Raw genomic sequence first — 22,513 nt, 5'->3', positions numbered from 1 at the left:
CCTGTTGCCAGATCGTTATTTAAATGACAATCTTTCTATAAGATCACATGCCATTTAATGTAGTTTATTTACCTGTAAATTGTTACCTTGTGTATAGTTAACATTTTTGCTAGGTGCTGCCATCTTGGATGTGATGTTGGTAGCCCTATCAGCTGTCATTCAAGAGCCATCCAATAGCAGAGCAATATTTTACTCCAGAGATTTTTTTAATCTGGATGGGGCGAAGCTATAATCAGGTGGTCAAAAAAGAGACCTGACAACACGTGACAAACTTGGCAAACCCAGTTGTTGCTGCTATAAGAATCCGGTAGCCCTTATAAGTCTCTCCACTCTCTACTGCCCCCCTATACTTCTTTCCAACTTTTTAATGTCCACCCCAATTTTTCCATCACCTTTGTAAAATGCCCCAAGTGTCCAGTACCCTGTATTGTGAGAAAACGTGTCAGTAACCACTGGGTGGTTACTGAAAAGTGCTGAGTGGTGCACCCAGCTAAAAGTGGCTGGGGGAACACTGAGTGGGGGGTTTACTCTGAAAAATGCACTTTCCCTGGCAGCCACATAAAGATTGTGCGGAGGAGCTAGGTCAGCACAGAAAGTAATCATATACTCCCAGAAGAGGAGCGGGCAATATTGTGCTAGGGAATGAATTCTTCCTGGAGAAGTCAAATTCATTTGTTCAGATACACACTGTGAGCATGCATATATTTTATGGAATAAAAAAAACACTGCAAGGAAGCTTTTAAAGTTCTTTTTTTGGTGCTTTTATCTGAATTTTTTTTAAGTTGGTCAAAGGGTTTTTTAATAAAATATAATTTTTTTTCATCCAACCTCCTCAGGTTTTTATTTTCATCCAGCCATACATCCTGTCCTTACAATTGATATCGCCAAGACAGGAAGCTATCCCCCCCAACAAAACCACAAAAAGCAGCTCCAACCTATTTTCTGTCCATGTTGTAAACCATTCTCTGGAGTTGGGTTCTAATGACGCCTTTATCATTTTTCTGACTTTTCTCTGAATATATGTTTGTCCTTTTTAATGAAGTTACTTTCCTGACATTTTCATATCCAGATCTCTACACCTGGGCAGCTTGCATGAACTGGTAAAGGATCATTGCACCAATACAAAGTGCACTTACCCTCCATACCTTAACATACTCCTAGTCCACAGATTTATGCATACTGAGGACCATAAGGCTGTGCTTTGTTTGCATCTGATGGCCACCAGGCTTTTTACCTCCTCTCTCCTGCACATTACACCCATAGGGCCTGATTTTTTTAAGCTCTCCAAGACTGGAGAGGATACATATTTATCAGAGAAGCTGGGTGATCCAGCAAAACTGGAATGGATCTGGTTCAGGATTCAAAACATTTGCTAACAAACAGAAAATGACTTGTAAGAAATCTATTCCAGGTTTGTTGGATCACCCAGTTTCACTGATGATAGTGTAGCCTCTCCAGCTTGGAGAGCTTTAATAAATTGGGCCCCGTAGACTTTAAAATCGTTTAATCTGCATTGAAGGAGGGGGAGTTAGGGTAGTTCGGGGTAAAGTAAGTAGGAAATAAAGGATTGGTGTACTTAAGTTTCTCATGAAATGAAATGTATCTTACCACACTGTAATCAAAAGCACAATTTTATAAATATTTTATAGATGTGACTACTGGTATTTTTTTTTCTTGGTTTTGCTTACTGTTCCATGTAAATGTTTAATATTGTAATAAAAACACATTTCAGCTGCAGCTGACAACACTATAACAAAAGTAAGCTTGAAATGATCTAATTGGAAGTTCCACTGAAATGCACGATTGTGATGGTTTTACAGTCCTGAGCATTTAGCGTGCTGAGTATGATCTTGTGCTTCAGTTCCCTCTGCTGAGATTTCTTAGTATTCATATAGCGCCGACATATTACGCAGCGCTGTACAAAGTCCATAGTCTTGTCACTAGCTGTCCCTCAAAGAGGCTCACAATCTAATGTCCCTATTTTGGAATGTGGGATGAAATCGGAGTACCCAGAGGAAACCCACACAAACGCATGGAGAACCTGCAAACTCCGAGTAAAAGTAACAGTACCCTAAATGTTCAGTCTAGAGAGAGAGTTATCTTAATTTCTATCACCATTGGTGTAACTTTTGCTTTTAATGGTCAGTGAGCAGCATATTCATTAATATAATCAGTATCACCACATTGTGCAATAAAAAAATGACAAGAATACTTAAGATTACGCAGCCAGTCAATTTCACTGGTATCACAATGTACAGTGGTACCTTGCTATAAATCCTTAATTCGTTCCAGATCCTTGGACTTATACCAAACAGGACTTATTCCAAACAAACTTTACCTTGCTGAGAAGAGTCGAGTACCTACTAGGATGGTGCTGAGAAGGGAGGAGGAGGAGATGTTATGTAATTCACAGAGAGTTATAGCGCGGGTTGTTCACTGAATGGTAGCAACTGGTGTACTGACCCTCGTGGGCATTCGTGGTTTTGTCTTGAGAGAGGTAAATAAGGGGAGCGCGTGGTGTTATGACTCATTTTGACCCATACAAGTTCTAGCACAAAGGTTGTATACCAAGCAAAAATGTTTTGTGTCCAAACAGGACTTATACCAATAATGACGTGGAGGATTCCCTGTGCACACATGGGGACATCTGTCCTGCCGAGTAGCGGGCCAATAATTGAATGGTGGTTGATAATGGAATATAAAATAGCTTTTTTGTACGCGTGTAGTTTATACTGGGGTCAACAGTGCTGGTGGGTGCATATTATTGATTTTATGACAGAGGCTGCGGGCCAATGGAAATCTGAACACGGGCCACAATTGGCCCCCAGGCTGGACTTTGGACACATTTGATCTAATCTGGGAACCTTGGAAAACACACACTAACGTCTAGGAGAGATTTAATACTGTTAATAGTATTGCAATATATGACCATTCTCCCATCTTTTACCCGACTTATCCCTTTGATCTCATCACTGTTAAGTTTATGACAGACTGTTTATGTTTGGTTTTAATTATCCATGTCTTCCAAGATTTGTAGTTGGTAACTTTATAATAAAGCTGCGTACACACTTGCAATTTTTGTCGTTGGAAAGGATCTTTCACGATCCTTTCCAACGACAAGGGACTGCACGATGCATGAACGGTGCTGTACATACAGCACCGTTCATGCTCTATGGAGAGGGGAGGGGGAGAGCAACGGAGCGGCACCCTGCTGCGCGCTCTCCCCCTTCCCTTTCATTAGGATCGGTTGTCGTCCATCGTCCGTGGATCCGGCAGGTCAGTCGTTCGGACGATGGACGACACCGACTGTACACACGGCAGATTTTCGCCCGATGCCGATTATCGGGCGATAAAAATCTGACGTGTGTACGCACCTTAACCCAACAAGTGTTTTACTGTTTATTTGTTGGTTTGAAAAAGTCAAATAGGTTGTCTAGAAGAAAATTGTAAGAAATTCAATAAAAAGATTGAAATACAAAAAACAAATACAAGAACACATGTTTGTAACTTTTAAAAATTTTATTAAAAATAAAGTGCTGTAATAAAAAATGAAAATTGTACATATACTGCAAACAACATTAAGAAGCAGACTTTGTACATTAGGACACACCTACACCACAGACTAAAGGTTTGGCACGGAAAAAGCTGAACTTCAATATTTACAACAGATGGGGAGCCTCCAAGCATGCATTATGATAAGGTGCACAGTATAGTCCTTTTTCTAGCACAGGTACGCTTGGTATCTGAGCTCTAGTGGTCCTTTTTTTTTTTAAAGTAGAGTAATTATTCCCTGCCAAGCAGAGTCTAGTGTCACCATACTGAACACACTACACCCTTTTGTTTGGCTCAGCTTTGTAGAACATTTACACACCAGTCATTGAATATTTGTGTCTGGGACACTGAGTACCTTTAGGCTTTTTGCTACAAGAGTTCACGGATTTTGATAATGTGCTTTCCATCATAAATTAATACTGTACATTCAAAGATAAAAAGAACATTGTTCTTAAGTAGTTTTCCCAAAATAAGTAATGCAAACTTTACTGACGACATTTCTTGTGGTTTTGTAGGTTCCCACAATGGCTGACCTTCCGGTGTTCATGCATAGCTACTGGCATTAGTGGGTGACATGAATGTAAGTTTTGTGAAGACCAGAAGTCCCACGTGTATTGTAAACTTTTTGCAAATAATAAATCAAGTGTGTAATAGATCTAAATATAATTTGCAAAAAGTGGAATTGGATTGAAAACCTTTATCTGCAAAAAAAGTATTAAAAAAAAAAAAACAACAGACCCGTGAGTTGAAGTTACAAGCAGCAGCTAGTGGATGGTTGTCCTGTCACCTTCTTGCCCCAGTGTCCAATGCTCCCAAATCCAAGCTACCCCTAGAGGTATGTGATTACCCCCTGAATGAGTGGGAGTGACCACTCTATGTGAATTCAGCCATGAGATAAGCTGGTGTAAGTGGGCATAGCAAATATCATCACTCTTTGTGCAGATCTTCGGGGTATTTAGTTTTATTTCTTTCCATTCCCTGTACGATGTTAACACACTTTGTGAAATAGAAATCAGTTTTCGTACCACAAAAGATTATAGTCTAGTTTTCACAGGGCTAGCTAGAAAGCTAGGTTTTGATTTTTTGCTAGAAAAGATATTTATAAGATTTCGGGTCGTTAGCACTCGTATATTGTGATTGCAGATGGAAATATGAGCTTTGATGCACATTGTATACATTTTTAATGGCACCCAACTGTACCTTACCAGTTCTCTGCTGTGCATTGTGCTTTCATGAGCATAGCATAGATTACTTTTCTGTGCAATTCCATATAAATGAATGAATTGCCCTTACACAATGCATGCCAAACTGCATGTGATTTCAAACATACAGCCAAAAAGACTCCAATGAGCCAATCACAACCCAAAGAATAGCCCCAGCTTGTTTGTACCATGATGACAGCAGCATGGGTTCCCCGCCACCTTGAGAACCTTGTCCTCTACATAGTAGTCTGAGGATCACTGTGATATTGTAAAATACTGCTGAGCGTTACCTTATAGCAGTAAATTAGATCTGTGACACTCCAGCCATGTAAAGCTTGTGTGCTTACAATTGCAATATCGACTTTTAAAACACCACACAGTCATTGTCTGTTATGAAATACACAAAAGACAACTCCCAATGAGTCCTCTGTATACTAAATTAGCAGTAAAGAAAAGAGAAATATCTCACCCATCATAGCCAGTCAAACAATATATTCTTCTAGTGCATTGCTATGGACAACAGCTCTGAATATTTTTTCCTGCATGATATGTTATTCCAGAAAGGTGTATGTTTTGTGTCATTTGTGCATGACTTGTCAGGTATTTGTATGATGAAGGCACTAGCAGTTCTAAGGCGTGACAGGCAAATGGGGATTGTACCATTCAACATTTACAAGACTGCTTTTCTCCCATTGTCCGGACATACTCCCTTTTAAACAAATGCTATATACACATATATGAAAACAAATGGAAATAAACATCTCAAATACAACAAAAAAACACATCCCTATACAGTATTTACATTACTATGGTTTTTTCTCTCTTCAGTGAATGAATCACACATCAAGAGGTACACAATTGTGTACCTTTTATACTTAGGCAGATTGTAGCTGGTTGTAGGCGTCAAACACCAAATCCTGGATTCACATTATCCAAAACAAAATAACAAAAAACAATGAACACCAGAAAGAAAAAAAATTAAAATACTCTATTAAAAAACAAAATATCACAAAATGGTCAATGGGGAGGAGACAAAAACTTTGAGATCATCACAAAGATCTTCATTATGGACTACTTGTTCTCCAGCTTGGTGAGGTGCCATCATGTAGAGCATTGTCACCGGCTAGCAGCTAAATTCTGTCCATCATGGCTTGGGCATTGTGCCACATTTACATTGTGCTTCGATTTTGTAGAAAATGTGCATGTCCGTATTGGAGCAATGGTCGTAGCTTCATTTGTGCCATACTTTTTAATCCAGACAGTGTACAAACTTTGTACGGGTACCACAATACGTTCCCAACTTCGACAGACCTTTGGAGAACTGTACTCCTTTACTCCAGATCTGGTCTTGCTGACCAGCCATAGTGCCGGGATGGTACCAGCAATACAAGTTGTGTGCAATCTAACTAAAAAAAAAAACGATGGTCCGTACGCATGAATTATACAATGGCAGGTGGAATGAAAATGTACTACCCTTATACCAAATATATACGTTTCCAAACACAAGTCTCCTTCAGAGTCGAGCAATCATGGTGATGTAACAGATGACGTCTTATTTCACAATGTAGACTTTACTTTCTGCACACAGAAGCTATCCATAGATATAGGTAGCTTGGGTTGACAAATAAAAGTTTACCATTGTCATAATCCAACTTGCATGCACACACATAAAATACCTGTGGTCCCTTTTGGCATTGAACGCATGGGAAGAATGACCTCCCTGTTATTGTAGTCTCTCATACCACAGAATCTCGTATTTCAGATCCCAGTCGTACTCGTGGTCTTGGGCTTACTTCCGTGACTTCTACAACAGTGTCCTTGACATTTAGTGGCCTTTTTTCAGATTCTGAAACAATTTTACTAGCAATCAAAGGATCATGGACAGGAGTATTAATAATGTAGTTGTCATTCAGAGTCTGATAGCCTTTATGGTCAGCTTGTGGCACCGGAGCGCTCGTTCCATTCAATGGCAAACTCTCCGTCTGTTTTCCATTACTACGGATCTTCTTGGCTGGCTTGTCATGTTTTACTGGTTTCAGAATGGACTTCATCCCACTTCGATGTTTATATAAGATGAACAGGGTTAGAATGACCAACACCACTACAAAAAGAACAGTCATAATGATAAATTCATTCCAGTATGACTTTCCTAGAAGTTTAGCTGTATGGCTCTCTGACACTGACACGAATTTGGAAGAGTTCACCACTTTATCGATAGGGCTAACTTTCTTAAAGATCATTTCAGTTTGAGGCCTTGGAGTAGTTGCCTTTACAGTGCTATCTGTTTCTACGCAGTATGATGCCATTATTTTACTAAAGCCGTATTCTTCCGACCAGCATTCGTACATTCCCAACCGTTCGGGGCTGTTGACCAGGATCAGGTCCCCCGATTCCAAAACAAAATAAGAGGAATCAATGACTTTGCCATTGTGGAGCCACTGGCGATTTGCTAAGTTGGACAGTAACTTGCACGGCAAAGTGGTTGCGTTATTCGGTTGCAGCACAATCTTTTTACACTGTTGTTCATCTGTGGATAAGAAAAAAATGGATTTAGAACACCAATAATGGTATTATTCTTATTGCCACTAGCATGTCACTAGCTGTCCCTCAAAGGAGCTCACAATCTAATGTCCCTACTATAGTCATATGTCATTATTACAGTTTAGGTCAATTTTGGGAGGAAGCCAATTAACCTAACTGCAAGTTTTTTGGAATGTGGGAGGAAACCAGAATACCTGGAGGAAACCCACGCAGACATGGAGATAACATACAAACCCCATGCAGATAGTGTGCTGGCAGAGATTTGAACCTGGGACCTAGCACTGGGAGTGCTAATTACTGAGCCACCATGCTGCCCAAAAAGTTTATTGCGTTCGTTTTACTTGATTACCCCAACTAGTTCTCTGCACTTCTGGGATTCAAAAAGTTGACCCAACCATTTATTTTTGTTTTGGTATATTCTATAGAAATTGTACTGCTCATTTGTTGCCTCAGTTTGTTGAAATACTTGGCTGTGGGCTTGACATCTATCAAGTTTCAAAATAAACTTTTGTTGACAGACATAAGGAGATGGCAGAGTTGACTTCTTTCAGAAAATGGTAAATGTCAGAAATCTTTGAGCGCACACACATTTGTGGTCACTGACGGTATTAGAAAAGGGACAGCAATGGCAGATTTCATGTTTCACCAATGACGTGCCATGGGTTTACACAGTTTTTTCTATGGCAGAACTGTTTAAATTGCTAATGTAAAATATCAGATTTTAAAGCTAGCCTTACTTTAATTTCCAACCTTTTGTATAGTGATGTTTTGTATTATATTTATTTTAGGGTATTTTTTTTCCTAATAAAAATCCTAATAAAAAATAAATAAATAAATAAAAGAAGGTTCTAAAAGGGAGAATGCATGGGAGTTCATTCATCTCATACAATTGAATTAATTGTAAATAGGATAAGAACCGGCATCTAAGAATCCTTATAGTAGAAGGGTGCAGGGGAGACATACCCTAGTATGTCTCCCCTGCATTAGAAAACCTGCCTGTTTGCACAATTTTAAGCCTAAAGCAGTCAGATTAGATATCATTATAGCTCAGATGTGTTCTAACAAACTTTAAGTGGAACTAAACCCAACCAAAGCAAAATTTCCATGTCTCACCTTCTACTCCCTTGCCTCGTCCTCCAGGTCCCGTGCCATTCAGTCGCTGGCAGAGATTTGAATCTGCATTTTCTATGTCCTGGATCCAGTGCCTGAAACACAGAAACACAACCATTATTAACAAACTGTTATGGTTGGAGTCAGGTATAAGAACGACCTGAAACCAATGACTCACTGTAGGTTTGATTCATGTACATGGTGACGGACACTACGACAGCCCTTCTTGCTCCATGCGCAGTAGGGATCACGGGCCAGGATACATTCTCCGCAGGTTGTGTACATGCTGCAGTTGGAAACTGGCACTTGAACCACCATGGATCGCGATGAGGCATACACAAGACCCTTTGATAAAATAAAAGGATTCATTAGCATGGTATATTGTTGCCACAGAAAACTTTTTTTCTATGAACGACTTTTTCTGTATGGAGATGGAATTGGGTTCACTATGTAGGGAACTGTTAAGGTTTTCTATTGGAATGAGTTGTGACCAATTCTTGCACTACTATGCTAGCAAAACTTGCCTATGACCAAAAGGGCCCCAGGTTGGGCACCAAATACAGAGCTAAGCAAACTATTCATTTTTACGTATTTTCGAATACTACTTCATCTTTTCTGTCTGCCCATGGTAGTGAGGAACAGAACCTGTGAAAGCTCAAAGTTGTAACCTGAAGTTTACAGAAGAGCTCCCTGCAACCATACAACAGCACTGGGTTCCTTGGAAGCAATTAAGTCAAGCCCCAGTGCTATCAAATGGGTAAAAGAAAGATCACAAGCTGTCTAAAAATGAGAAGGACGGGTTCCAAGAATGGACAGGTAGACCATCCCCCTTTCATGTCCTCTGAACTGGTAAACTAAATATTATAAACAGAGATCCAATTTTTTTAAAAGTTGCATAGATAGCTATGGCGTAGAGGAGACCCACCCTAAGTTTTGGGGTGGTCCTGTCCAGGGTCACTGATATAATGATTTTGAAGAGGATGACCGCTATTGTTGGAGACTGTTTTCCTAAATTTTTTAAACTATGGCCACCATGGCTGGATCATCACAGTACGCCAGATATTTGATGGCAGGTTGTTTTATCTATGATAAGCAGATTTCTTGAATGCAGTTCTGATTCTACGAAGAACTAGAAGACCACAGTACTTTTTTTCTACGCCCTGACTCTTTATCTGATTTTTTGTACATTTATACAAATGTTGCTGATATATTAACATAAGTTTTGTTTAGGTATGTGTTTATTATCTTGGACAAGCACTACATTTTTTTTCTGTTTTTTTTTTTTTTTGTGTTTCACTGTTGATAAGTATTGTAAAAATTGATAGTATTGATAAAAAAGTTGCATGCAGCATCACACATGTGACTTCGTTTAAGGAACAAATTCGCTAAGATGTAACAAAAAAAACCTTATGTCATTTATATCACCAAAAAGCACATAACCACACAATGTATTAATGGAGACGTGCCATTGGCATGTATTCTTACCTTGCTGTGATCCAGCAGCAGCTCCTGCACAGAATCAGTATCTGGGAACAGCTGGATCTCCTCAATTATGTGGACTTTCCCATTTACTCTGACAGCTTTGTGCAGCTTTCCGTCATCTAGAGGTCAAAGTACAAAATATTAGGAACAAGATGCACACTCTTTTTTTTTTTTTTTTTTTTTAAGGACCATTGAAATCTCAGATAAAAAGTATGTTTTAATTGCATTTTAAATTAAGTTACAGCTATCATTCAGTACAAATGGCATTCAGTTTTCAACAGCCGAGAAAATGAATGAAATGGCTAAGTGGCGTTAGAGGGGACGGGTTTCTGAATGGAAAAAGGGATCCACATCACATTTTGTGCATTACAACTCTGAGCATGCTTGTAAAGCTGTAAGTGGCAACTGATGTCCAATATATTCACATTTGGAGTTCCATAATACTGTGATTTGATGCATTATTCTTCTTATTATTAATAAAGAGGATTTATATAGCGCCAACATATAACGCAGCGCTGTACATTAAACAGGGATATTCACAGTAACTTACTTTGCTTATATTTGATGAGTACAATACAGATTATAATATGTAACAGCATTTAAAGCTGAACTAAATATTGAAAATAAAAATTGCATTTTTTTCAGAAAGGACAGGTGATGACCCTTTTGCAATAAAATAAAGTTACCTGTTCGTACAGTTTTTTATATTCACTCACCTGTCCTCACTCTGATGTGGGCACCACTCTGCCACCCTCTACCAGATCAAGTACATTTTACCCATAAAAACAATTGTTCTGTCCACCACTTTGCTTCTATACTCCCATCACTCATCAATGTGATTGCTATTGGAATTTGCTATGTTCAATTTTGGTCTTAGTAGGGTTTAAGATGTCCACTGACTACAACCAATCTTACATTTCCATTTAATACACCAAAAAAAATATCAAAAGTTTGCTATGAAGAAGCTTCGCAAAATCTAAACCTTCATTGTTCCTTACCTGTTCCCAAAAACATGACGTCGTAGGTTTTGTTAAGGCCTTTAACCTTTTCCACGCTGATCTGCTGATAACGCATCTGTGTCTGTAGGAGCAATGGATGGCTGCGCACCGGACTGTCCATCAGAAAGTGATCTTTGATGAAGTTTAACACTCTGTCAGGCATTTGAAGTGAAGAGTTGATTTTCATGTTTCTTGCCTTGTTGGTAATGCACTGTGTACATACAAACAACTCGGTTAGTTGGAAATTTAGAGAATAACAAAGAACTTTGTCTAAAGCATTACACAGGCAGTCCCCGGGTTACATACGAGATAGGGACTGTAGGTTTGTTCTTAAGTTGAATTTGTATGTAAGTTGGAACAGGTACATTATTTTATTGAATGCAATTAGGACAGATGTTTGTCTCAACATATTATTACGCAGCATGGTGACAGTTACTGTATAAAATACTCACTGTGAGTTCATCACAAACAAAGCAAAAAAAATCCTTATGGAGCCTAGACATTCAATAACTTCTGGAGCAAGCTGTGCTTTGATATGCAAAAAAAAAACAGCTGCAGAATTTGTCTTGGTCATTAAAGAATTACAAGATGTTACAGATCAGCTCAGTCCTTAAGATCACCCACAACCTCAGCTGTGTGTAGCAAAAGATTTCTTCTGCAAGTCATGCAAACCGTCCCCATACCCTACCAAGCCACCTGCACATGAGTGAGCAGGGAAGCCGATTCGTTCATATCTAGGAGTCGTCCGTATGTCGGGTGTCCCTACCTTGGGGACTATCTGTACTAGGAAAAACAATTTAGCCCAAGCTTATCCCCAATGCAACCTCTGTTAGGTTCATATTTTTTGCCACATTAATAAGGACAGCTGGCGACACTGAGATGACAAAGTATAACTAGATACAATTACCAGCTTTTCTGACCAATATAAAATAGCCCTGTGTTCAACATGGTGAAATCCATGGAGAACGTCAGTGATATCACAGCCCTAGAAAGGAAATCACAATGCTCCATTTTGGACAGGTGAACTGATCCCTATCCGTTCCATCCCAGAAAGATTAAATCACTTGTTGCGATCGTCAACTGAAACAAACTTTTATTATTTCACGAAGTACAACTCAAAATAACCAAAACCGATCACCTCTCCATTGTGCAATATAAGAATCAAAAATGTAACATATAGGAGTGGTATTAGCAGCCTAACATAGAGCCATGTATGGCACTTGTCCAGCAGCATCTGACCAGCTGGATCTCCGGATATGGAGCTTGTGATCCCAGCAATAATGCCAAGGATTATTTTGAGTTAAATCTTGAGAAAGTTGAAGGCCTATTTATTGAGAACATAAGAAAATAAATGTAGTGGTTTAATTACCTGATTTATTAGTATGTAAGTGATCCATCCAATACACATTAGATTGTAAGCCCCTTTGAGGGGCAGATAGTGACATGACTATGATGTTTGTAAAGCGCTGCGTAATATGTCAGCGCTATATAAATATTGGCAAATAAATCCTTCATGCAGGAAAGGATACAAGTCAGGTGTATGACCTATCCAAAACGAAGCACTGCGGTTTTCTTTTGAGCTTGCAATGTGATACAACTGGAAGTCACTGTGGATTTCATTGATTTTATTTTCTATAAACACCAAACTTGGGGACTATTATATGATTATATATGTTTTATAAATGTGAATATGAATGAAAAGTTTAAGTGTTTCTGATTATCCCTTTTTTGTTGTTTCCTCCAGTTATTCACTATGAAGTGTAGATGAAGAGTGCTGCAGTACAGAAAAATATTCTTCTGAACAATGCAGCTCTAACATTATATCCAAATTCGGCTTATAAAGTGCGTCTGAATTTAGCACTAGAGGGCAGTATTTACATTAAATATGTTTGAAAGAAGACAAGAAAGTTTTTGTGGTCAGTAACTCTTTTTATGCCATTAACATGTTTATGGATGGCTTCTGAACATATAAAAGCCAGGAAAATTCAAAAATGAGAGAAAGATCCTAACGCAAGATTTTGTTCAAGTATTCAGGCAGTTGCAGTACTTACAGCTCCAGGTCGTGGCTCGGGAACAGAATGGGTGTACGTACTCCACTGCTGAGACTCGCGGTTTACTTCCTTATAGAGACCACTGAAAGCCCTCTGTACATCATGCATATGGAAAGCACATACAGCCGAGCTGCCGACACCTCCATTATTCCTGGAAAGAATAAAAAAAGAATTCCTTTAGGAGATACAGTCCCATGCACTCTAATGAGCTGTCAACTTCAAAACAAGCTTGTGATTTAAAAGATGTTACAGGCCTTTGACGTGTTCCTAATTTAAGCAATCTGCCCCTAATTACATTAAATGTGAGTGCTCATTATGTACAAGGACAGACATACACACTGTGAGAACACAAAACTAGGACAAAAAGGACCATTAAGGAATAAAAAAACAAAGTCTAGACAACAATATCGGAATCTAATAAACAGCCCAAAGAAACATTGCAAGTTGTCAAGTCACAGCAAGGAACCTGTGAAGACAAAAGCAACAAGTCCTCACAGTTGGACACAACAAGAATACAAATCGCTTTTTGCTTACCACTGAGAGGTAAAGACCCCATAGAAGGTGGTACCGGCCCAATGGTCCTCTCCTGGTGTGAGCACAAACATGTCCTGTAGCACATTGAAAGGGAAGTTATCTTCTGGGCGAGTGCACAGGAGCTGAGCCTTCAGGAACGTAGTCCACTTCCTCTGCAATACACGTTCTCCACCAAGATCACCCTATGGGGAGAGAAAGACTTTCAGCGTTTTGGATTTCCTAAGTTAGGACAGCCATACATATATTGGAAATCTAATCTTTTGTTGTTTTATCCTAAATGTTAGCCATACATACAGTGTGTCATTTACTATAAAAGAAGGTACAACATATTTCTGGAGAGCATTGTAAAAGAAGCCTGGCATGCTTGGAATATGGAGCTCCATTACTTGATTGTGATTGAAAATGCAAACAATGGCAGCCATTATGACTCCAGCTTCACTACTGGGCCTGAAGTTAATGGCCCTGAGAAACCATGAGAGTAGAAAAGTGAAGGACACCTCATCTGCAGATATTCTGGGTGAATGGTTAACCAAGTAGTAAAGAAATGATAAGGTGGATGGTTTTTGATCTTGTATCTCCAAAAACACAATGGCAGTTCCCATGTGTTGTTTGACCAGAATCTGCTGATACTAAGGCTGGGTACACACGTGCAATAATTGTCATTGGAAAGGATCTCTCATGATCCTTTCCAGCGACTAAGGACTGCACGATGCATGAACGAGTGCTGTATATACAGCACTGTTCTGGTCTATGGAGAGGGGAGGAGAACGACGGAGCGTTCCCCCTTTGCTTCCATTAGGATCATTCATCATCCATTGTCCGTAAATCTGCCAGGACGGTCGTTCAGACGATGGACGACAAGCACTGTACACACGCCAGACTCTAATCCGATATCAGCCCTGAGCTGATTATCGGACGGGAACCATTGGACGTTAGATACGATAGTTTGAACGATGCAAGAAGTGACATGTAATATTATATTATTGGACAAGAACCATTGCACTGTGTACCTAACCTTAGGCAGGGTTTTTGCGCTCAATTATTGTTGTTGGAAACAATCTTTCATTATCATTTTCAGCGACAAACGATTGAAAGCTGAATAAACAAGCGCTGTACATACAGCGCCATTCTGTTCTATAGAGAGGGGAGGGGGGAGAACGAGTGAGCAAGAAGCACCACAAGTACTCTCCTCCCTTCACCTCTATGGTAGTCGTTCATCATCTGTCGTTCATGGATTCATCAGGATGCATCCATGAATGACGTCGGGCAACCTCATATTCATGCCAGATTCTCGCACGAGAAGAGCCTGACCATTTATATTGTGCGGTAATCATCTGACTTGTGTACATGGCCTTAGAGTGCCAGCATTACTGTGTTTTATCCATTACCAATATGAAGAATACCTTTGTTTATAGGGTAGTGCCCTCTATTATCAAAGTCCTGGTCTACATATCCAACAAGATGACCAGAAGGAGCAATGCTGTTTAGTAACCCACAGTATTGTTTTAGAAACCAACTTTAATTATAGTATACACCTTTCTATAAGTCAAGTCCTGATTGGTTGTAGTTAACTGTAAACTTGTATCTTTTTTGCAGCTCATAAATAAATTAACCATTTCATGGTGGAGCTTAGTGTTGCACCATGGAAGCCCTATAAAGAGTCAAAAACAAATTTGATGAGGCTTCAAACCACCCAAAACTATATCTTATCCTCACCTTGCACACTCGGGCAATCCGTGAAACCAAGGGATTTTCAAAAAAAGTGACCTCTTTTCCCGTCTCCGTGAAAAAGAAATAGATCTTATCATCATCTCCCACAGGGTTTCCTTTGGGAAAGCTTTCTTGTATATGAGCTGAACCAACAAAAGCTGGATCTGTAATGACAAAGCAATGGGTAATGAGTTTAATAGCTGGTCCTTGGCACAGTTAATCATAGCGGCAACACAAACACACTTCCCAGCCTGATTAATACGCCAGCAATGCTCCTATTTACATACCAGATACGAGCCATCATGCATAATCACACAACACTCACCCTGTTTTACTTAGTGGAAATTACAACAATTCAGCACAATTATTTTTAAATGCAATAAAATGCATTTTACTTCTGGACACAGTAAATTAACCACTTTATAAGCCAAATGCTGGATAATAACAACATCACATACTGCGTGAGCTACAGGAAGGCTTCGAATAGATTCAGCTTTACAGCTAAGTATGCGTAGCTCTGGAAATATGCAGCCACTTCAAAAAAGGTCTCTACTCTATGGATATCAGAAGCCCTGACATTCTGCCCAAACAGATTCTTATCAAAGGAGAGAATCAAAGACCAACCTTGGAGCCAGTTCAAGGAGTTTTCCGTTTTCAGAGTAATCTTGCTGTCTTGGCTCTTGTATATGCTGGGCTCGTTCCCTTGGAAGTTGTTGACAGTGCCACCATACATGTCCCCATCTGGCAGCAAAGAGAGGATAACCATGAGATTGTTGATAAGCAAAAATGCAAAATCAAAGGGCAGGGTTGTGTACCTAGTAAATTTTATGTAAAAAGACAAATGAGTGCCATGACCGTCCTACACTTTGCTCTGTACTTTTTCAAATCAAGCCAAATGCTCTTCAGTAAAAATACTTCGAAAGGAGCTACTCACCGACCATGATGGCAGATGACTTGTATTCAGGATCAAAAGGACAACGTCCCTTTCCGTCTTCTGTGATTACCTTTCCACTGGAATCCTTTTCCAAGGTGAAATCACTGGTTTTCTGGAAGAGAGACACATTAGAGATCAAGATCTAGACTTTCTAATATAACACGGTGCATTGCTCATACTAAACAAAAACGTTCTATGATGCACTTTATATATATATATATATATATATATATATATGGACATTTAGATTCTATATTGCATTACAACCAACAAAATAGACTTAATAGACTCAAAATAAGAGTTACTTCACCCAAATCGTTACCCATCTATTCCCTACCCATGCTTCACATGGACCACGCCAACAGAAATGGAATGAAATGCAGAAGCTGGCTGACCTCTAGGGAAGTGTGTTATTTTTTATTTTTATGGAAAGAGCAAAGGGGAGCAGTAAATGTATTTTTTTATAGACTTGTTTTATTGGTAGCCATTCAAAGTCAGATTATTTCAGCAGGTTTATCGCTTCTCACACTCAGTGACAAAATGTGAAGCTTGAACTTTCACATCCACTACGTTAATCAATAAACAGAAATACTTTCATTCCACTCAGTTTATGATATAAATAAGAGGGACAACAAGTACAGGAACATATGGGAAACTCAGTCATATTGGGGATGATTTGTGACTACAAAATAAAATAAGACTACAGTGCAAAAACAGCCTTAGAAAGGATACCAGGCTGGCACAATGATTACCACTACCAGTGCATTACTAACTGCCTCCTCATTTATTACAAATCTTTCCAAACCTAAAATGTTTTAAAAAATTTATATATATATATATATATATATATATAAACCAACTGAACCACCAAACATATGGAAGAATGGAGGAACTCCATAATAAAGATGTGGTTATTCCCGCTTGCACAATACATATATTCGGCTCATTGGAACTTGCTGTACGGCCGGTGGTGGGGGGTGGTTCGGGTGGGTGTATGGATTTGCACAGGGACTCTAGTAATCCCTAATAGTCCTAAATAACATATGCCTAGTCTCTGATCTTCTGCAGTTGCTTTACAGTCTTCAACAGCACCTGTGACATATTTGTAGGCTCTCTTCATCCTTTCTTCATTAAGTTTGCAGACCCTGATGGCAGACTGATGGTGGATTTAGAAGATGCAGCAGAGGTGTCTTATAAGTTGAAAACTACTGGGCCGGTTTCAGAACCCCAAGAACATATACACTGCCTGGCCAAAGTCCCCAGGCCTGTGGTCAGCAATGTTACGTGCCCATAAATGAGGTCAGCCGACTTCCAGAATATACTGAATGCCCAAGGTTTTGTGTTTGCCACTTTACAGTCAATGCACATCCTACAATAACAAAAATTGGCCTGGTTCCCTTAATAATTGCAGCTCTGTTTATTAACAATATAAAATCATTTCCTAATATGCAGCCTTGTTCTCAATTTAGTTGGAGGGACCATTTTATCTAATGTCTTACAGAAATGTGTGTTAAAGCAAGGCATGGTGATGCACAGGACTTGCATTGGTCTGCTGGGTTTGCCATTCATTCTTAAAGATACACCAAAAACACATTGCCAGTGAACTGTAGCGCAAAAGTGGGCAATGTACTGCTGCATGCATTGGGTTCGTTGGGCTGCCCCATTTAATTAAACGGGCTGCCAATACACGAGTACATTTGTAAAATAGAGCAGTGCATTGTCATGGTGGGGAAGACCCTAAAAGACCACTCTACATACAACGAGGGCAAGAAAATAAAAACTTTCCATATTGGAATACTTGTTCTAGAAAAGAGAGCGACCATCTTGGGCATGGGCAGAAGCCCTTTCATCAATAGGGAGAAAATTGCCGATCTCACGTATGCGCAGTAAGATCGGCAAGATTCTATGTTACCTGATCTCGCGCCTGCGCAGAGCAAGATTGAGTGACGTAGGAGAAAAAAGTGGAAGAAGAGAGAAGATGGAAGAGAGCAGAGGAGAAGATGGCGGAGGCCTGCGCTTCCTCTGCGCCAGGCCAAAGATGGATACCGGGACGACACGGGACCCCATGGAAGAATCAGTGCCGGTGTTTTCTCCGTTTTTTAATTCAAAGGATCATTTCTCACTGTTAGCCTACAGTGGAAGTTACAGCTCATTACTATTGGCTGCACCTCTACATTATATTATTCACATATAAGCTCAAAAGGACAGACATACTACTCCAAAAATCCAAATTTCCACTGAGTGAAGCCATTGCCCTTTTCTAGATCCTCTCCCCATTGAATTGACATGACACCTATATCCACAAGTCAGGCTATGTGTACAGATGTGAATGTCAGTGTAATGTTTCCTTGTAGTGGGGGCTCCTATAATTGGTTTCCCCGCAGGAAGCAATGAGCCAGGCAGAATGTGTTTATGTGTGCCTGTTTACAATGATTACACATTTGCATGGGCACCCTTGGGCATCGGTGCATCTGTGTATATTCAACTTTCAGTTTGATTCCAGAGCATTTGGCTTGTGTATAAATATTGATATAGTTATTAATGTGTAGGTAAGCTGATGCCTTTTCAACTGCTCTATACAGATGTCAGTTAACCCCTTTAGGACATTTTTTGGTCATACAATAGTCGAGCTTTGCATATGCCGGTATAAGGTAATGCATTGACCTTGATAGCATGGCAAGGGCTGGCAGATTTAGGAGTAACACTTAATAGATTGTAAGCTCTTCTGAGCAGGGTCCTCTTCTCCTCCTGTGTCACTGTCTGTATTTTTTTCTCATTTGCAACCTATAATTAATGTACAGCGCTGCATAATATGTTGGCGCTAAATAAATACTATTTAATAATAGTATGATGCTGAACATCGACACAGTTGTGATGTCTCTGGACCAACAACAACTTGATTTCTATCAACACAACCAGTTTCAGGCAATGGCCTAGCTATATATAGGACACTTATTTATTTGTGGAATCAAACAATGACCCCATAGTACAAGCAGCATGCTAATGATACAAATAATGCATTAGGAAATGAAATTATATGACCCAGAGCATATCATACCCTTGGAAATTGATCTTGTACCTCCTCATAATAAAACCTTGATGGCTAAACTTATGATAAAATTTGCTTTTCCACAGACCACCCTAAGAAAGGGTTGCTAATTTTTTTAAACAAGAAACCATGGCCTTTTCTTTTTCTATATCTCCAGTATCATACCACGAAAATGTCAATTTAATTTTAAGCCGAGAAATACAGAAGCCATTTAAATATGTTGCTCTCCTGGCTTTCATCCTGGTGCTTTGACTTTAAGAATTTCTGAGTCACTAACCTAGAATGTAGAACGTATATCCAGAATTCCAGATCTTTACTTTTGTACCAGGTCAGTGACTCAGAGAAAGGCCAATGGAATAACATAGCAGCTAGGAAAAACTTTCAGCTCCTGGAAGCTCCTGAGATCAGATGTAGTCCAAGCAATGGTCAGAACTGGTAGCACCCAAAGCTATGATCTTGTATTTTATTGGCACTTCTGCTGAGCCTGAATGGTTCCTCAACTACAACAAATGGCCCATGCCTAAAGTTAAAATTAAGAAAGTTGGTTGTTGCCAATGTACTTCCAGCTCCTAGAAGCTCCTGGGATCAGATATGGTCCAAGTGATGGCCAGCACTAGGTGCACCCAAAGCTATGATCTTATCTTATATGTGCACTTCTGCTAAGCCTGAATGGTTCCTCAACTACAATAGATGGCTCATGCCTATAGTTAAAATCAAAAAGTTGGCTGTTTCCAAACTAGAAGAACTTTCCACCTATACAGCCCTTGTTTACATCGGCTCCAGACTGTATGGCAAGCTTTTGCAAAGCATTTGTAAAGCTTTTGGGAAGCCATACGCAGTTTTGCTAAAATATTTAAAGTTAACTTTAGTTCCAGTTTGGGTTGGTAAAAGAATGGGAGTGCTGGTACATTAAACAATCAGCTGCCATGTTTCAGTGGAACTTTAACAAGCCTTAAACGAGCTTTAATTACTACAGAAGTCTACTAAACCGTGGTAGCAGCTTGTCACAGTCAACACCTTTATTATGATCTGTGTTCAGCTTCCTCAAACTGGACCTGAAGGGTGTTTTAAAGGCTTCAACAAATCTGATTGAAGTTTCCTGAAAGCTTTTCAAAAGCTTTCTGTACACACTGCTTTTATACAAGCTGTGGCCTTAAAACAAAATCAATGAGAACAAAGTCAGGCCTTTTTTTTTATGTGAAGAAGAGTTTCCAGTTCTATGTACGCCATTGGGGCTAGCACTCAGTTCAGGTCTCAGGAAAATACCTGCATGGTGGCTTTGTGGCTCTCGGCTTGAGGTGCTATATATGTTCCCCCAATGTCAAAGGTTTCTTCCCATATGTCAAAAAAACACTGGTAGGTTTGAAAAATTAGCCTTAGACTATGGTAGGGGCACAGAACTGCATGATGTTATATCTATGTATAGTGCCAAAGTATTATGCAGTGCTTAACAATCTAGGGACTAAGGCCAATTTTGTAGAAAGCCAATTAGCCTAACTGCAGGATTTTGGATGTGGGAGGAAACCGGAGTACCTGGAGGATATCTACGCAAACACAGGGAGAACATACAAACTTCATGTCAGTAATGTCCTGGTTGAGACTTGAACCTCAGATCCAGTGCTGCACAGAGAGTGCTAGCCACTGAGCCACTGTCCTGCCTGCTGTGTATGTATATGTTGGCACAATATAAATACACATTAATAATAACTACACTAAAATTCAGGAATCCATATCATTTGCCCATGCCACCATTTCTTACACCCAAGCTATAAAAATGTGTAGCCCACACCTTGAGTTCCTAAATAATTGGGACCATCTCACCCTGCCAAGTGCAACATATTCTCAACTTCATCAACTTTTTATTGGCAGATGAAGAAAAAGTCTAAATAGTAAATGGAAATACTTATTCCAATATTGAGCCTGAATTATTAAAGCTCCTCAAGACTGGAGACAATAGACTATCATGGAAGAACCTGGGTGATCCAGCAAACTGGAATCTGGTCCAGCATGGAAAACTTTTGCCAACTAATAGCAATGATGTTTAGGAATTCATTAAAAGTTTGCTGGATCACCCAGGATCTCCCATGATAGTCTATCATCTCCAGTCTTGGAGAACTTTAATAAATACGTCCCATTGCATGTACCACAAGGTTTTAATATCATAACATGCCAGATATTACTTTTTCTGATGCAGTTTAAAGTTATTTTTTGCTACTCCCACATGGTCCCAAAATTATACCCACATAAGAAGTAGCCCAGCCAAAACTGGGCGTGAGAGCTTTGTGATGCTGTTATAAAGAAAAGGTACTTACAATGTAGGTGCAGTTGGGACTGAAGGCATAGGTTCCACAGGTGTACAGGTGTGTGCTATTCAACTGCAGGAGGATCTTAATGTAGTTCTGACAATCCTTCTGAAATGGTAATAAAAGGCTTCAGCTTATAGTACATGCTTTTATATAATCTAGCAAAGAATATAAATGACTCATATAAATAGTTAAATAAATATAAAGACCCACTAAGAACACCCACATACAGCTGGATTCAACTTATTCTTCTAGGTTATCCACTTCTTCAGGCTGACTATTGGCACCGGGACAAGAAGGGATATATTTCTCTATGTTAAACCCACCATACAGTATGCAAAATCATTTAATTAGAGAACTGATAAACAAAATGCTAAATCTACAAAACCATCAAGAATGCAAAAAGAAAATTGGCCAGGCTTTTTTGTGTGCAATTGACATATTTATTATATTTAATATATATAACTTGTTGGAGTTACGGGCCGTCATGAAGTTTTTGTTTCTCCAGGGAAAGTCAGCAAAGGACATTCACACTGAGATGTCACAAACACTGGGGGAGAATTGTTCTTCCTTTCCCTGGAGAAACAAAAACTTCATGACGGCCCGTAACGCCAACAACGTAAATCTTGCTTGTGCCTCTGCCATCACAGCTTCTCACTAAAAGAAAGAACAGTTTTAAGAATTGCAAATACCTGATATTTGCACAGTGACATACTAAGATATCAGGCTGTCATATCCCACACTCATTTTTTATTTCATCTTGAAGGGGGGAAAGCCAGGAACTTCCCAGCACCCCCTCGTATATATATTAAAATATAATATATATATATATTCAGCTGCAAACACATCTACTTTTTGCTATATAATAAACATACATACAATAAATTCACATCCCAGATTGTGTTCAGAATCATATTCATGGAAAAGGTCAGGCACAGTGCAAACATAAAATCAAAGTTGCTGTGTCAATGATTTGTGTGTCTAAGGTGTGGTTATACTTTGAGAAAACAGGAAAAGATTTTATTATATTATGAAACACACTCCTTT

At 39.4% G+C, this 22,513-nt stretch overlaps 1 protein-coding gene across 1 annotated transcript in view; it reads right to left on the bottom strand.

Annotated features, from left to right (window-relative positions):
- Positions 1-3,500: 3,500 nt before the first annotated feature.
- SEMA4B (semaphorin 4B) overlaps positions 3,501-22,513 on the bottom strand; it is a gene marked incomplete at its 5' end in the record, with an annotated part of 53,842 nt that continues 34,829 nt past the window's right edge. Inside the window, 11 exon segments of the mRNA XM_072402743.1 lie at positions 3,501-7,281; positions 8,409-8,500; positions 8,584-8,750; positions 9,891-10,006; positions 10,886-11,096; positions 12,937-13,087; positions 13,471-13,652; positions 15,187-15,344; positions 15,805-15,921; positions 16,115-16,226; positions 21,476-21,574. Of these exon segments, the coding sequence (XP_072258844.1) occupies positions 6,491-7,281; positions 8,409-8,500; positions 8,584-8,750; positions 9,891-10,006; positions 10,886-11,096; positions 12,937-13,087; positions 13,471-13,652; positions 15,187-15,344; positions 15,805-15,921; positions 16,115-16,226; positions 21,476-21,574 (2,196 nt within the window). The 3' untranslated portion in view covers positions 3,501-6,490.

This window comes from Pyxicephalus adspersus, chromosome 2 (genome assembly GCF_032062135.1).
Source record: "Pyxicephalus adspersus chromosome 2, UCB_Pads_2.0, whole genome shotgun sequence".
NCBI lineage: Eukaryota > Metazoa > Chordata > Amphibia > Anura > Pyxicephalidae > Pyxicephalus > Pyxicephalus adspersus.
The sequence above is the reverse complement of the archived record's forward strand: the minus strand, read 5'-3'. Positions and strand labels throughout refer to the sequence as shown.